The sequence below is a fragment of the Anopheles gambiae genome, chromosome 3, assembly GCF_943734735.2.
Source record: "Anopheles gambiae chromosome 3, idAnoGambNW_F1_1, whole genome shotgun sequence".
NCBI classification, from domain to species: domain Eukaryota; kingdom Metazoa; phylum Arthropoda; class Insecta; order Diptera; family Culicidae; genus Anopheles; species Anopheles gambiae.
The window spans coordinates 1423208-1440215 of NC_064602.1; the positions used below are offsets into that span (position 1 = coordinate 1423208).

The following is a 17008-nucleotide window of genomic DNA, read 5'->3' on the forward strand; positions in this document are numbered from 1 at the left end:
GGTGCTGATTGAATGTTGCCGCTCCAGTGGGAACTGGTGCCGTTTTTTCGATTAAATTTACTGAAGTGTTGGGGAAGCAACGGGACGAGGAGGGACTCATATCGGTAAACTGTAACGATCAGTATCGGTCAGTGAAGGGAGTAAATTAAATTGGCAAAAGTGGGAAATCGTGGTTTCGGGTGCGAAATTTCTGGTGGAAATAGATCACCTCCGTAAAGCTGTTTAGATAGTTTAGATAAATTATTCCATTTTAGATGCTTCTTTATTTGTATGCCACTAATATACATTCACACAGCTGTGTCTTAAATACAACGCTATAATATCGGTCACATCCACTCGGGAGAGTAGTGACAAAACAAACATCGCTTAGGACTAGAGCACTGCTTACTCGTACCGCACTGCACACGGCGGACCACAAAACGGGTTGAAGCTTCCTAATATCACTGATTTATACTTTCGTGGTGCCCCCAGCACGCTTCAGCCACCTTCCCCACATTCACATCACATCATATCCCATGTCCAAGAATCGATCGTCCAGCGAGTCATCGTCTCTCCCGAGCAACTGCTGCCCATTCACGCCGCCACTACTGTTATTGTTGGTATCGTTCGATGCGACCCTCGATTCAAGACTATCGAACAGACTGTAGGTCGTTGCATCGGCACCGCGCTCCAACAGATCACTGAGCGCATTAATGTACGTCTGTGCCATCTGAAGCGTCTCAAACTTGGACAGCTTGTGATCCGGCCCAAGCGAAGGGACTATCTCGCGCAACCGATCGAACGCAACGTTCAGACTGTTCATGCGCTTGCGTTCCCGTGCGTTCGCCGCTAGCCGTCGCTTCTTCAGCACGGTCGGACTCGGTGGTGTGCAGTCCTTCTTACCCGCCGAGATAGATTTGCGCGCCTTGTACAGCCGACGGTGATCGGTAGTGCGGCTCACCGGGGTAGATATGAAGCTGGCAGTGCACGCCTTCGTCTCAACTGGCCGTCCGTTCCGCGACTCTTCCGGTGGGTAGGGTGAGCTGGGGAGACTTTGCACCGGACAAGGATCACCGATCTGCGTTCCACCGAGTGTTTGCGCCGGGCCGGATCCAAAGATGTGCAGATCGGAGGAGTCTATCTGTATGAACGATTCCCCGTCGAACATTACGTCCGCAAAGGAGAGGCCAAAGTTGGTGTGGCTCAGCTCGGGCCCGGACACCGATGGACTTGTGCCCGGGGAGGATGCACTGTAGCTGCTCCGGCAGAGGGAAGTGTCGGGCGTTGGGTAGTGTGATAAGTAAGTGACACCAGCAGCGGCACTAACAGCAGCAGCAGCAGCAGCACTACTGTCGGCGATATGCCCGTACGTCGTTATCCTGTCGATGCCCATCATTGTGTAGTGTTCCATTTTTTGTTGGCTTAAGGCACACACAAACACTTTCTTCCACTTTTGTGAAGTGGTTGATCTGCACAGAACGATGGACGGGAGTGAACTGCGTCGGTATGTTGTTGACCCGATCCACGGCGAGCGAAATGGGGAAGCCCTCAGGATCGTGCCACGCTTCCCTGATCCTACAAAACACGGAACACGGAAAGGGGATCGATCCTGCAGTATAAAGTTAATGTCCCTTTGTAGCACAAGGGGACAGTCAGAGCGAGAGAGAGAGGGCACTCTACGGACACACACATGTTCAATGTAACCACAGGGAGGGAGATAGCAACTCACGATCAATTCCTTCCGGAAAGAAAAGAATACAGAGCAGAGCAGCGATAGAGGGATGATTCCCCCTGGCAGCACGTGCCAAAGCGTGCATGAGGATGGATGAATAGGGGGAAAAGGGATCAGAAATAGGGCCATAAAAACTAGATAATTATGAACGCTCAAGTTCAAACGAGGAGCGCTCTCGTTTGTGTTGGAATACGAGCTAAATGTAAGCAGAATCGAATGAAAAATGCCGGAAGCAGGATCAATATTTTGATCGACCGAATGAACCTTTGAGCAAATGAACCTCAAAATCGAAGGATAAATTATGCTACTGTTCAGTATTCAGGTTTACTGTTTAGTAAGTAGAGCATTTAATCGAAAAAAAACAAACAAATTCGACCCTGTTCGTGACGGAAATTAGCATTCCGGCAGCGTGCCCGCTTCTGACCATTTTCATAAACGGATTATTATCGACACATTGGCACACTTTCGCAATTTCGCCGAGCATTTCGCCCTGCTCCCTTTGCCGTCGTAATTGGTTTAGCTCATTCGCTCATTAATGAACCGTAACGTCGTGCACAGCAAATCTATGCTGGGATGTGTTCCGCACGGCCGCATTTTCCGCACATCGCACAATTTTAATATCCCGCCCATTAACTTATGCGTCGCGAACCGGGCGTCTTTGGCGGTGAGTAAAGTTACACGGTGTCATCGTGGGAGTAGCAAACTTTCCCATCTTACGGGACACATTCAACAGATAATCGCATTAGCGCGTTGCTGTCGCTCGTGTCCGGCGTTTGTCTTTTCTATTTTCCGCCGCCTGCACGCTGATCGATTCATTCGATGGAGCACGCTGATGATGGATGATGGGGCGCCTGACGTGTCGCTTGAGTTGCAGGGGAGAAAAGGTCACGACAACAATAACTTGCTGATAGGTTCGCTACGGAGATTGAACGGTGCTTGGATCATCCAAACGGAGGCCTTTTTTCGCATTGATTTCCGCCCTCGTGCTCGGATATTGACAAAAAATGGGAGAAATCATAGGGAAAGGGAAAGAAATAGGCATTGAAATGAGACAAAAATTGCTTAGCAACGACACAGTGGCTCTTTGTATGTGTACTGTGATTTGAGGCCTTAATGTTTTGGACGAACAGACGAGTTTGATGTGCTCGAGATGGTGATCGTCAATAAGAAAATGATGTTGCGGATACCATCCAGAGAAAACGAAATAAAATAAATGTGAATGAAAATTGAAAAGATGGAAATTGAACAATAAATAGATAAACATTACTGCTCCCTAGTACACAATGATAGCGAAGGAATGTGTTTCAAAGGTTAACAAGGTCTCCAAAGATCAGCGTTCATTACGGACGGAAGTCAGAATTGTTGGTCCTGGGCGTAGGGTGAACACAGAAAGAAGAAGCATCGCGTGCTGTTCTGGCGTCCAGTTTGGTCAGTTCGCACACCTTCTGTGTTTATCTTTCGCCAGCAAGCGGTGTGGGGCTGTGAAAGGTAAAACATCACAGCCGCTTGTAAGGATTCACCGTGCACCGTGAAACATCTGTCTTGAGTTCTCTTCCCCTCTCTCTCTCTGTCTCTCTCTTCCATCGCCAAGGGGGAGTCTAAGGATAAAAGAGGATAGCGAAGAAGCAAAAAAACAACAACACAAGAACGCGTAAACTTAAATTACGCTACAGTGGCTTACGCGTGGACACGGTGCGGTGCGTGCGAGCGTGCGCGCGTGCGGAGGACGACGCAGAGAAAAAAGGACGACGCAGACGGCGGCGATGTGCGGCGAGAATAGTTTGGAGAACGTGCCGTTAGACAGTAGGTGTTAACTGCTACCTCGCAAGAGCTTCTCTAAGTGTGGGGACGCAGGACGCAGGAAAGGTGAAAAAAAAGTTTTTTTTCTGTTTTTACTGTTCACTGCCGAATGATGCCGAGCTGCGGACAAAAGAACTAACGCCCGTGCAGTGGAATAAATTCCTTTACGTTCAAGGATCTTCAGTTGAGTTGTTTGCACTTTAATGGCTGTTTGAATTGCAAAAATAAAGCATAACAACTTTCATTTAACTATGTTTTAGGGCTTTTGCATCCTTTGTTTTGGGGAGCAGAAAGAAAGAACGCTTTATATTCGCTGCAAGTAATGTAAACTCTCAATCGAAAAGATATAAATCCTTCATTTCATATCAAGTTCCTCCAAACTGCGCATCATCGTTTTCCAATAAAAGGACAGCAAAATTCTGATACTATTTCATTAGGCGTTTTTCGCTTCCCGTTGATTAACCCAAAGTGACTGGACAGATTTTTACCTTCATGAAGCCTCCAGTCTCAAACACAGAGAGAAATAGAGAGAGCTTATCGCTATCGGTGACCTGCTGACATCGGGATACGCCACATAAAAATCCCTTGTTGAACCACTTTAAGGTCCTGTACTCGACAAAAGGTCGTCCTGACTACTCATCATCATCATCATCACCACCACTGACGCCGACGACCACGTCCAATTGATTTCACCTCCACGACCACGGATTAGTCCCATATTATTACGAGTGTTATTAGCTTGTTTACATTCGATACGGTAATTCGTTGATCGTAAAGGGTGGCGAAATGGAAGTCCTCGTACGAAGGAATCGAACCCAGTGACGGAATGTGCACGACAAAAATACACACACACACATCGCGACCAACTGTCTCGCCAACGGGGTCGTGCGGGCTCATAAATTTTCAATTTTTATGACAGCAAATTCAATTATCGACGACAGTTTTACAATCAATCAATACAATCAACCCGCTCCAGCTCGTGCAAGAACGGCCATGCGTCCTGCGGGTCCTGTGTGGGGGTTGATTCCGGTTGGGATTGATGACAGGTAATGAACCATATCAAACAGACGGTGGTGCCGAATCCTCGCACAGCACACACACACGTGCCAGTTGATGCAGACGGTTGGTTTGTTACCGTTTTTTTTGTTGTTGTTGTGTCTAACTGACTTGTCTCGTCCTGTTTTCACCCTCGCGTTTGTTAATTTCCAAGGGATCACGATCACCGAGCCGACCGACCGATCGATCTTTCCGGGGCGTGCTGTGCTGACCAACTGTTGTCCTTTGCGCGTCTTTTACTGCACAAGCAGGGAGGGATGGACGCGTTAGGGTCATAATTAGAGCAGCCTTGCGCGTGTATTCGCTCCACTGCAAGCGGTGGAAGCATAGTGCACCATCAACCATAACGATCGCGATCCTTACCAGAGAGTAGAGGCCGGATGGGATGGGATGGGATGAGGCCACAATGTCGGAAGCCATCCTTACTGCGCTGGGGTGCCCGTTTGCGCATCGGTGAGTCCGTGCTGTAGGGACTGCATTAGGGGCTGCTTTAAAGCGGAGCGATGTGTTCAAAAGCACGGATCTTAAGATTTGGGAAGAAACAGGACTCGTTGGGCTCGTTTCGGGAAAGCGTCCTTTGGAGGAGGAAGCTAAGATGGCAGCTGCTTTCGGTGGCGTATTGTGCGTGGTGGTACGAATATTTGGACGATTGAATATTCATGACTCGACTTGAACGCGTCAGTCAGTGTCGCTATGGTTCGTTGCACCTAACATACAGTTACTTATAAGAAGATGCGTTGGCTTTGGAGCAATATGCATACATATGAACGACATATATTTCGTTTCGAAGAATGAAGTTTATTTATTTTCCATAATTTAACCACATACCATTACGAAGTAATGCTTCCTGTGTGTGAATTACTATTAGAAAACATGTTTAATTGACTTTTACTCCTAAGAAAACGAACCCTAGAAAGACGCTTATTTCATACCACTGACTAATACGAACAAAACCAACTACTTTAAGAATCGAAAATGCAATTCTCTGCCAGTGTCGAACTGCGAACTGCGCCCGACCAACCAACCGTCGGATGCAAATTGAATTCCAATCCGATTACAACCAAACGATTTTACCTTCCACAAACCAAATGGATGAAGCAAACAAGCGGCCAAATGCGAAAGAAAACCGATCACTTGAACTGTTTGGAATTTGCTGTCAAGTGTGATTTCCAGCCCCGACGACAACCAGAGGAATGTATCCCACCTACACAACTTCACAGCAGCAGCAGCAGCAACGATCAGCAGCTGCAAAGTCGTCCGAAATCGAAATTCATGAATAATTGAACGACTTTTTTCCCCCTTTCCTTCCCACTACAAAATGCTGCCAAAGACGCAAGACGCACAGGGTGGAAAAGTCGACACAATCATTTTGCGTGTGGGGGTTGTGGGAAGGAAAGTGTGCGGCAGAAATGATTCCTTCCAGCGGGGAAGGAAAACCGCGAAAAGGATTAGCTATTTTTAGCCCGACATCTTACAATCCAATAATTCTGCTGTCGGATTATTTCGGCCGGGGGAGTGGGACGGAGAGGGAAATTGTTCTCGATAATTCAGCCGCAGTGCAAGGAACGCAGTGTCATATGGCATTGCGGTTGTCCACCAGTGCAAGAAACTGTGTGCTCTATTATTGGAGCTTGCTATAAGAAATATCAACATTTTTAAACAAGCGGCAGACTGATCGGAAAGGTTAGGAACACAAAAACGGGTAGTTTCCTGCGGGACGCCGTACTGGACCGAAATTACCCAGATCGAATTGCACGATAAACACGATCCAAATTGATCTCTTTACACAGAAGAAGGGATCTAGCCCTGGAAGCCCTTCATGGTGACCACCATTTCCACCCCTGCTCGGCCCAAAAGCCAGCAGACCAGAACCACCTTTTTACCAGTTCAAACGCGTGCCAACGCGTTTTTAGGGGTCAATTCAGTCAGTGGAATGGCACTTTTGCTTTGGGGTGGTGAAACAGGGATGCCCCTAGTTGCTTTGTTGTTTAGCGAAGCGTAAAATTTATGACCATCGAAAGGATGCGTTCGTCCTGGGTCGAGCGAAAAGGGTAGCCGGCGTCCGATTTGAATCGCGAAAACGACGAAATCTTTGGGAAGTAGGTTTAAGCGATGTAGAAAGTACTTAAATAATCGATAAAAATACTGTACGTTTTGGTTTTAATACAAGCAATCAAGGGAAAAGTGCTTCGATGTCTTCATTTGTTGGCCACTTCAAACGTTAACCCATTGCTTCAATTAGATATTCAGCATATCACTCGATCAGCAGCCGGGTGGTATGTGGTTGGCGGCTTTTTTCATTTGAACACCCTCCGAGCCACCAAAAACTCCGGTTGCATGGGAAACAAATATTGGTAATGTGTGAACGCCGTGTGCGGACATCTTCCTCGTTCTCCTGCTCTCACTGCACGTACCATACCAATCCATACAGCTTCATCAGCGCACTGCCGCCGACGAAATCGATTAAGATCTCAGTGAGCACCAATAGATTTCGATTAATTCCACCACACGGATTGATCGGAGCAACCGCACACCAGCCCACCGCGTGGAGGCAGAATCACCGGGAAGCAGAAACGGCAATAGCAATAGATAAACGAGAGCCGATAAGCGCCCCGAAAGCCCCCAAAAACCGTAAGTCACCTTAAGGGCTCTTTTGCCGGCATTGTATCGTTTGCTCGCTCTCCCTCAATCGCTTTGCTGTTTGCTGTTGCTGACCACCTTGGAGGCAGTGTAATGCCGGAAAACCCGTACTCGTACCTCTGACCTCCGCGATCGATCGATCGTCCGGCGATAAGAAAACCGTTGGGTGCATGATGCGGTGCGCGCGTCTTCAGAGATCAAAGGCGTGAAGGCGCGTATTATATGTGGCGTTAAATTGTCGATAGTTCCGACTGAGATTATCGCCGCCCCTAATGAACGCTGATGAACAATTGGGGATGAACGATAGCTAATGCTGTGCCCGGTACTCTTGTAGGAAGTGAGCAGCATCATTCCCAGCGCTGGCAGCATCATTGTGGCGGCGGGGAGTGTTGTTTCTTGCACGGTAACATAATATCCAGGGAGAACAATGTTATGCTGACAAGCAAAGGTGTAAACATTGAGCCTGTTAAGGTGATCGTTTTGACAACTTTATTGCACGTTCCCCGTGCGACCTTGATACATTCTATGCTGTGGATATTCTTTGCCAGCCCTCTTCAGGTCGCGTTGTAGATGATGAGGCATTGTCAATCACTTTATCACTCATCAACAATATTTGGGTCAGCTATTTCGGTCAAAAAAGAAGAAATTGCTGACCCTATGTCACATGAACTACACATCATTTCTCTCCCACAATCTAAACGTGCTTAAACGTATTCAAATAGCACACGCTGTAACGATTGCTTGTACTAAAGCTTAACACCAACACACACACTGCGTACTAACGCACCTGCACACTATCACTTGTAGGTGTGCGATCACCTGATCAAGCTGCTGCCGGTGGACAATTGCCACTTCCCGAGCCACAGCCACAGGACATTGCTTCGTCGGCACTCACGGGAGCAACCCAGCTTGCTAGCATAGTGGCCCGTATTTTAAGCCCCGTTTCCTTTCCTATTTTAACTCTGTATCACCTAACTTAAGCTGCCGTTTTTTTCAATTCGTATCCACCTGTTTTCTTCGCAACATTCCCATTGTCACGTGTGTGTCTCCTTTGTCCGACCGCCGAGGCGCCTGTTCGATAGTGATTGTTGTGCAATTGTGTTACAGCGTCCCCGTACTACGCGCAGAGTCCCGTACGGTTGTGTGCTTTTAACCCTTCCAGTGCGACCATTGTAATTTCGTTCGTAGTTAGATAGGTTAAGCCCTTGATTTTAACCATTTACCGTTAGCGTATCGTGCGTCCTTTGGTTTGGACGTCTGTGTGCAGGAACCGAATAAGTTGAAGGTTTAGTTTAGTATCGTTTGTTGCGTGTTAGTGCAAGTCTTCCGAGACTTCTGAGCGTACGTGTGAAAGTAGGTTGTGTTGTGCGTGCGTATGTGTTGCTTTCGTACAAAAGAGGCGTAGGGTAAAGTTATTTATTGAAGCTAGAGTAGCTAGATACGATTTAACGTTTGCCGTTTGTTTCGAAGAGAAGAACAAGCTACTCTTGTAACAATTTTGTGTCATCTTGCTAAAGGTAAGGTTGGCCGGTTCCTCGTTGAAGGCTTTCAAAATGGCGTCCTTTCGATGCATTTCCTCCATTGCAGTGGTGCTCAACTCGTAATTTGTGACCATGAATAACGGTACCGCCAACGCGTACTACGATATGCGATCCTTTCCCGATCTGGTGGTAAGCTTGGCTGCGGAAAACACCAAGATGCCCAACACGCGACAGTCCTACAATGGGCAGGGTGGTTATAATACGAAGCTTTCTAATTATTATCAGGTGCGTTTTCAACCGCCAGAAGCATCCTGTTTGGAAATTTTAAATCATTTTCTCTCTTTTTTTTCAAGCAATCTGCACCATTTGTACCGCAAATGTACGGCAATAGTCTTCAGAAGCAGCGCTATGCACCGTACGCAAGCCGCAACTACGGCGGAGGTGTCAACGCTAACAACACCCTTAGCAACTACGGCGGTGCTACGAATCAAAGCAACCTGCCGCAGCCGCTTCTACCTCCAGCACAACAAAGCCAGCAACCACAGTCACATTTGTCGTCCGCGTTTCAATCCGCTAGCACCTGCTTCAGCCAGGTGCCGGTGCCCATTAATAAGTCGTTGAACTCGTCGCTGAACAGTAGCAGCTATTCCGATTCCGGTAAGAACTCCACCTTCTTCAGCAGTAATCAGAGCGGGTGCAGCAGCCCACATCAGAGCAACTACTCGAACGATAGTGGCAGCATGGTCAGTTCCGGTAGCAGCAGTACGATTAACACTAGCGGTGGCCTGGGAACTTGCTCCAGTACATCCAGCTCCTCGGTGTCGCCGGTGCCACAAGTACCACCACCACCACAACCACCATCATCATCATCATCATCGCAGCCACTGTCTGCAGCACTGCTGAGTGCGAGTGTGGATGCGTCCGATCAGAAGGAGATGGTAGTGCTTCAGATTAGCAATCTGGATTCGTCCATCGAGGAGCACAAGATGCACCAGTTCTTGATGTGTCAGCTGAAACCCATCACTCCCGTTATTTCGCTGACGATTGAAAGTCCTTCGCTGGCGAAGGTTAAAGTACCCACGGCACAGGTAAGTTCATTGGCATGCCACAGCCTACTAGATGCGGTGTTAATTTGCCCTCCTGTGACCTTTTCAACAGTGTGCCAAACAAGTGGTTGCCAATCTGCATCGTAAGAAGATTGGCCACAAGCGTATGGTGGTTTCGTACATCAAGGATCCTACTTCGGCGGAATCGTCCGCCCTGCGTTGCCAGGTGGCAGGTTTGCTGAAGGATGTCCCGTTTTGTAGCCTGCCCATCAACCGTTTCCGTGAGCTGTTTCAATCACGCTTCAAGTCTTCCATTAGTGTGCTCGACCTGTACCGCATGCAGGATGTGTGCGTGATAGCGCTCGATAAGAACGAAGAGAAGCACATCTCGCTCCAACCGGTGTTGATCGATACGCTGAAGAACAGTTCGCTCGTGGAGACGTCGCAGCACAGTGTCCCGTACTGTATGTATCACTTTAAGCAGGAGAAGGAAAAGGGCTGGGCTGAACAGGAGGTCGAACCGTTGCCAAACGTTATGATGACCATTAATCAGCTGCAGTCGCTTGTGTATTCGCTGCTCAAGTCTCACAAGAACGACATACCTGTGGCAAGTATTCTGTACTGCATCGAGCATGAGCTGCAGGTAAAGATTGTGCCCAACGATAATGGTGTGCCGATGGAGCATTTGCTGTGTTGCATCCGGGGAGTACAAATAGCGAACAATAGTTTCGGCATTAAAGTGCTGTCCTGGATGGATCACGAACAGAACTCGACCAAGGATAACGATGGTAAGTTAGAAAGCAATGTTTCTAGGTGTTTGAGGTATTTTTTTTTGTATTTACAGCATCTATTTTGTTTCTTAGATGCTTGGTCCGTTAATTTGCGTTACATGCCAAAAAGTCCATCCAACGAGTTCCTTCAACAGATCTCACGCGAGGTCGTTGAGCTGATCAAGATGTCACCTAAATCCACGATGAAGTTTACGCGTTTCATTCCCGCCTATCATAACCACTTTGGGAAACAATGTCGGGTAGCGGACTATGGATACACGAGACTGATCGAACTGTTTGAGGCTCTCTCACCAGTCGTGCAAGTAATGGGAGATGGTGAAAACCGTCACATTACCCTAACCCATCGCACACAGATACGCCGGTTCACGAACGATCTGCTAAAGATCTTGCGCAACCGAGCCAACAAGTCGATACTGCTGTCCCAGCTGCCAATGGTATTCATGCATGCTCAAAATCGTCCCTTCGACGTGACCGACTACGGTGTGTGCAATCTGTACGACATTGTGGATGGGTTGGTGTACAGCAATTCCATCACGACAAAGGTACACAACGACAACGATGTGATGATTTCGATCGTCAAACGTAAACAGACTCTACCCGAGCTGGACAAGACAAGTGTATTTGCCGGTGAAGTGGTGGAGCTGTTCCGGAAAGCGCCTCAGTTCTCGATACTGTTTAAGAAGTTTGTTCGATCGTACCACTATCATTTTGGGTATCAGTGTCGTCTGAGCGATTATGGACTGTTGAAGCTAGCGGATCTGCTTGAAGCAATAAGCGGAATTGTTGAGGTGTGTTGGCGAATCCTTTACAATACAATATTAGGTGGTGGCAGTAGCTAAGTTCTTATTTATGTCTATTTTTTAGATGGAGCAAACCAACGATGAGGATCGTAAGATTTATCTCAACTATCAGGTTGCGCTACGTATCTTCGCGGAGCAGGTCCAGGAGATCATCAAGACATGCACTGGTAAACCGTGCACTGTCGTGCGGCTGTCGGCTATTCTGAACATTCACAAGAGTCAATACGGCTATCAGCTTCAACCGGGCTGCCTAGGATTCAGCAATATGTACGACGCTATGAAAGCTCTACCGTACACCGAAGTATTTGAGTCTGGCGGTGAGTACATGGTAGTATCGCATCTCGAAGATCCTGCCTTTCGCATGCGAACGTACGCCGTTTGTATGGTACTGACGGAGACACGCAAAGATCGCATTTCCCTGTCGGAGTTGGTGCGTAGCTATCATTTACGATTCAAGGAGTTCCTGAACGAAAAGAATATTTTCAATATGAAACATGCGCTGACGGTAAGTTGAAGGTCGTAGTTGCGATTTGCATTCAGCTGACGTGTGCAAATTACGATGATGTTTGTGTATGCGACGAGCCAACGCATCGATTAATGTAATTTAATTCTTTCATTTGTTGGGACTGCTCTGCGATACGAAAGATTGAAATGGATAAGGGCTTGCAAACGGTGTCACTGACGGCGTTGATGAATTTTGTCATGCGAATGGTGCAAGTAGTCAAACAACGACCGTCTATCAGCGTGTACGATCTAAAACTGGCCATGAATGTGTCGTTAGGAACGTGCTTTGAATTTGGTGAGCAATATGATCTTCTCTAAAAGAACGCCCGGATTTTACTTTTCGATCTTCGTTCTCTACTTGTCTCTTTTCCCAAAGGATTTCCCAATCTGGTGTCTGTTCTGAACGCTTTTTCGGACGTGTTTGTGGCTAGCAATACTACTTTCATCGGTGAAAAAAGTGATATTGAATTGAATCGTGACTGTATTTGTAAGTATGCGCTTTTTGATTGGTAACTAGTAAACATGGGTAACTATAACTATCGATCCGTTCACACAGTATCGAAATCATTGAATACATTAGAAGAAAGCTCTTTCATGATGTATGCATCACAGGCTAACCTAGCTCAAAATAACAAAAATGTAGCCAATGATACTCGCTATCCAGCTGCTCCCATACCTTCTGGAGGTTGCTATCCTAAAGATCCGGCACCATTTCGCAACATGGTCAACACACAGTACCAGCAGCAGCGCCATTCGGGGGGCAATGATTATGCAAATCCTTTGTTTAAAGTTCTGCAACAACCACCCGCTCCACAACCGTTGCAAGCTATACAGCAACATTCGATGCAATACAACCAACAGCAGCAAGGACCACCGAATTCTTACTACGCAAACAATCGCATGCAACAGAACACGCTTCAGCACAATAACTACGGCAATGGCAATAATCCATCAATGCTTGCCACAATGGCACACATCAATGGTCCGATGGGACAGCATTCCAATGAATTTGGCATTCAATTTGATAAGGAAAACATCCACCCGCTACCGAACGGTTATGGTATTCAGGGGCTAATGGGCACGAATAGCAATAGCAACAAGTTTTCATCAGCCTTTCCACAAGATCAGCAGACGAATGTGTTCCAGTCGCTTAAAATGCCTGCTACCAAAGGACTAACAGATCCATTGGCCATGCATAATCCACGAGTGCAATGTCAAGATAATTGGAAAAAGAAGGGTGAACATTTAACCGATTTGTCGCTGTCCCGCAAATCTATGATGGATGTGGTTTCCGCGTACTGGGAGCCACCAAAACCCGATACTCCGACAGAAATGGTAACAATATTTTCCTCAGCATATGTAATCTCCCTCCTTGCTAACTGTTATCGTTTCATTCCAAAGAATCTTCCGTTCTGGCTGGATCCTGTCTGGAGTGATTCTCTACAAAACCTGGACAACATTTCCATGCGCTCGGATGCCAGCAAGATGGTATGTAATAATGACCTCTAATAGTGTCAACTAACACGTTTTTTCCTATCGCCTTTCTTCAGTCAAGTACCCCTTCTTCGTTACAGCTTAACATTCCTATTCCGGAGCTGAAAACAATCAACAATCTACCGCCCCTGGATACGCCACTCGCAATGCTGTCGGAGAAACTATCGTCATTTTCTTTTGATCAAGATAAGTAGCGATCATGTCCCTTTCATCCTGACAGGCAGTCGATTGAGTCGACCACAAGCTGTCGGTGACGGTCAGGCACTCGCGCGAGACCCTCACAAACGCGGGCTATATCCTTTTCTTGGAGATTGATCGACTGCTTTCCCTTTCGGTCACGGGTTAAAGCTTCATCCCAGCCCGGCAAGGATCATAATCCTGTTTGCCATTGGAAGGATTTCCGAGGAGATCGATTTTCCGAAAGGGATATATTTCACTGGAAGTTGAATTGTTCGTGGAAACGATAGTATAGCATCAACGAGGTAATTCCTACGATGCTGCATCAGCCCTATTACGCTTAAGTATCATAAAGTACCTTTCAGGCCCTGTGTGAAGGACTCGATATTATTTAAGTTTAAATTGATCGTAACGTTAAATTTATTCATCGCCTAGGGAGAAAAGAGACAGTGGGCCAATTAAGCGAACCTGATTCACATTACTCAGATCGGGAGCGGTGCAAGCACCAAAGAAAGCTCACCAAAACTCGTACAATTTCTAGTATTTGTGACTATTGGAGAAGAAACTGGAGGGATGTTACGAAGTCCGAGGGAGTGCGACATTGTACCACAACAAACCATTGTAATGCATAACCCTTGTACAATGGAACAATCTTGATTCCGGATCGCTTTTCTGGTCAAAAGCGAGCAACAGTGCCGGAGAGCCAAGATTAGCCAAGTAAACCAAACACACAATGTCCCCTTATCGGTAACGGCAGGAGTGAGCAGCAGCAAATGAGCCGCGAAACAACAGGAACGAATTTACATTCGTGAAAAACACACAGCAAGAAAAGTGCGCAAGTCAAGCTCCCGTGGGCCCGATGCCGTCGAGGCTTTTAGCAATTATCATAGCTTTATGTGAAACAATTTTAACCGTCATAATTAATAATTTATTATTCGGCCATAAAGAGAAAGGTGTGATTGTTACCTGTTAGCGAGTGTTTCTGCATGTTATCGATTTTATCGACGCATTGTTTCTGTTATTAAAAGATTTTAATCGTTGAGCTGGGGTTGTGCAATAGCTCGCTAGATTGTAAGTAAAAGGTGAGGATAATTTTTAGTTAAAAAAAGGCTAGGCCATATCCAATGGCAGGTTCGTTCGCCAATTGTATTGATTGCATGCATAAACGTTAATTTCTAGATTTAATGGATTGCTGCGCGAGTGCCATGTTTATGAACAATCAGTTGTCCTTACAAAACACGTCATGTTTGCTTGTGCGAGGCCTTCAAACCTAAGCTAGTTATAAGTTCCACCGTTGTTAATGTACTTAATAAATTTTCTGTTCTTCTGTAATCTGTGTGACTTCCAGCATGATGTGTGACTGCAATTGATGTTGTCACTCATTGCCACTATCATCATAATTCTTTTTAGATGTATCTTCATTTTATTACTACCGGCCTGAGCGACCATTAACAACATCTTCAAAATCTAAGCAAAAACACAATGGCTTGTCGTCCGTCTGAATGACCACTCCATTAAAGGAGAACAGGGCCCATTTACAAGCCCTTTACTACCGAACCGTTAACTGTCGTTTCTAATTATACTTGTTTGCCTTTCCCGACCACCGATGCACATCATAAATTATCAGATACACCTTCGCCACAAGAAGCTTCCAACGGCTCTGTCCCGTCTTAGCTTCCTTTTCATCATTCCGGGCGCGAATGCGTCCGATCAGACGAGATCGCCCAAAAGATCGACTTCTTTACCAGACGATCACTTCATGATTTAACTTCTCAATCGTGCAAACGCGCACCCATGGACGGTACTCCCTTGCCGTCCCAAGGGAACCGCCTTCCATCCGAATATATGTGTCCTGTATGTCGCCCAATCGATCTGTCATTTCGAAGTCGTCAAGCGCGTACGGTTCCCGTCCCTGTCCGCACTTTCGCCACTTTGCGCAGGGCGTCAGTCAAAATCAAAATCGAGAAGATGTGACAATAAAATCCAGCACTGCGTCCTCTGACCACGCATCCAGACGCCAGCCCAGGAGCTCATTCCCTTGATTTGCCGTACAAGGCAACACACAAAAGGCGCGTCGTAGACGACCGACGAATGGGTGCACCGACGTCGTCCTCATCGTCATCGTCATCATCGAGCCGAAGGTTAATTAAAAATCAAAATTATTTAAATAGCGTTCTTATGAGTTATTAATTTCATTCCTTTGCCGTGTTTGGGGCGCACTGTGGACCTCCTTTAAGACATTCATTCTGTGATATATTTTTTTCTCTCGCTCTCTCGTTCGCTTTCGTCAGGTAATCGGCGCGCGTTGATCGAGATCCGTTGCCGATGCGCGGCCGGTCGCAGCGACGACGTTATGGTCACGATCGGATCGGAGTTATTTCCTACTCCGAAGGTGCCTATTGTGTGTGTGTGTGTGTCTTTGCTTTCCTTTTTGTCTCATATACATCCAATGAACGCATGCATGCATGCACCCAGCGACATTCTTGCACATTTTTCTCCGTTTGTCTGACAATGCGCACGGTATGAGCGCTGGAGATAGAGGTAGGGCGAAGCATTCCGATCGCGAAAAGTGACCGTTCCACCGTAGGGGTTGCCGTTATGAATTTATTAAACTGAACTGGCGAAGAAGGGATTTTATCGCTCACAAGTGCCTCCTGTTCGCCGGTGAGATGGGTTTCTGTAGGGTGCTGCATGCAGCAAACCGTTGCCTTAAGACATAATTTGTGACCGAGCGCGTACCAAACTAAAGGACGATAGACGGTGCATTATGGGTTTACTGGGTGCTATGTTGTGCTTCTAGTTCTCAATTCTCAGTTCAGTAAAAAAACACAAACATTTATAAAAAGCATTGATTTAAAATGAATGTAAAACTCAACATTCTCTCTGAAAAATGAAAACATCACTGGAACATGTCTAAGCCGACGTGCCCGTTTGCATATTCACGAGCATTCAGTCCAGACGACGAGCTCGAAAGTAGTGTGAACTATCGAATATGGATGAAAATAGAATCATAAATATTCCATCCCAGCAGCGCCGGTGGAATATTCCGGTCCGGTTCAACATAGAAATGGAAATCTTTGAATGCACACAGCTCGAGTTAAAGGCACAAGGATGGAGCAAATTAAACAAAAAAAAACGAAGAGAACTTAAAACGTTATAATCCCTCTAGCGAATTAATGCCACACACAATCTGCAATCTCGGCAATCGAATGGCAAACACACACACACACACACTTCTCAATCTCCTGAGCATTAATATTTGACGAACTAATGGGTATGGGTTTGGACAAATACATAATATGCAGAGTCCTGTCTAATCAATATGCATCCACATGCTGAAGTGTAGAAGGACCGTTAAAAGGGTTTTTTCATCTTCCCGTTCTGTTGATCAGCAGACAAACACCGGAGTGTGTATGAAAATGTTGAAGTTAGTACGAGTTAAAATAATCATTGGATTAAGACCTGTCCAACCACAGGTAAGACCTAAAAACCCACCTTCTAATGCATC

At 46.4% G+C, this 17008-nt stretch overlaps 2 protein-coding genes across 2 annotated transcripts; one reads left to right on the forward strand and one right to left on the reverse strand.

Moving 5' to 3' along the window:
* Positions 1–250: 250 nt before the first annotated feature.
* Positions 251–1501, reverse strand: LOC133393649 (basic helix-loop-helix neural transcription factor TAP-like). Its single transcript, XM_061659453.1, has one exon. The coding sequence runs from the start codon at positions 1388–1390 to the stop codon at positions 497–499; it is 894 nt and encodes a 297-aa protein (XP_061515437.1). The 5' UTR covers positions 1391–1501; the 3' UTR covers positions 251–496.
* Positions 1502–8059: 6558 nt separating this feature from the next.
* Positions 8060–14832, forward strand: LOC1278136 (meiosis regulator and mRNA stability factor 1). Its single transcript, XM_061660589.1, has 11 exons — positions 8060–8724; positions 8795–8973; positions 9042–9776; positions 9847–10522; positions 10598–11313; positions 11390–11830; positions 11971–12124; positions 12206–12316; positions 12386–13164; positions 13231–13317; positions 13404–14832. Exons 2-11 carry the CDS (start codon positions 8821–8823, stop codon positions 13515–13517), a joined length of 3966 nt encoding a protein of 1321 aa, XP_061516573.1. The 5' UTR covers positions 8060–8724; positions 8795–8820; the 3' UTR covers positions 13518–14832.
* Positions 14833–17008: the final 2176 nt, after the last annotated feature.

Bases quoted from the DNA above. Each gene is read 5' to 3' on its own strand.
- LOC133393649 (XM_061659453.1), bottom strand. From the start codon at position 1,390: ATGGAACACTACACAATGATGGGCATCGACAGGATAACGACGTACGGG.
- LOC1278136 (XM_061660589.1), top strand. From the start codon at position 8,821: ATGAATAACGGTACCGCCAACGCGTACTACGATATGCGATCCTTTCCC. The intron at 9,777-9,846 runs GTAAGTTCATTG...CCTTTTCAACAG, and splicing joins TTAAAGTACCCACGGCACAG to TGTGCCAAACAAGTGGTTGC. The intron at 13,318-13,403 runs GTATGTAATAAT...TCTTCGTTACAG, and splicing joins GCTCGGATGCCAGCAAGATG to CTTAACATTCCTATTCCGGA.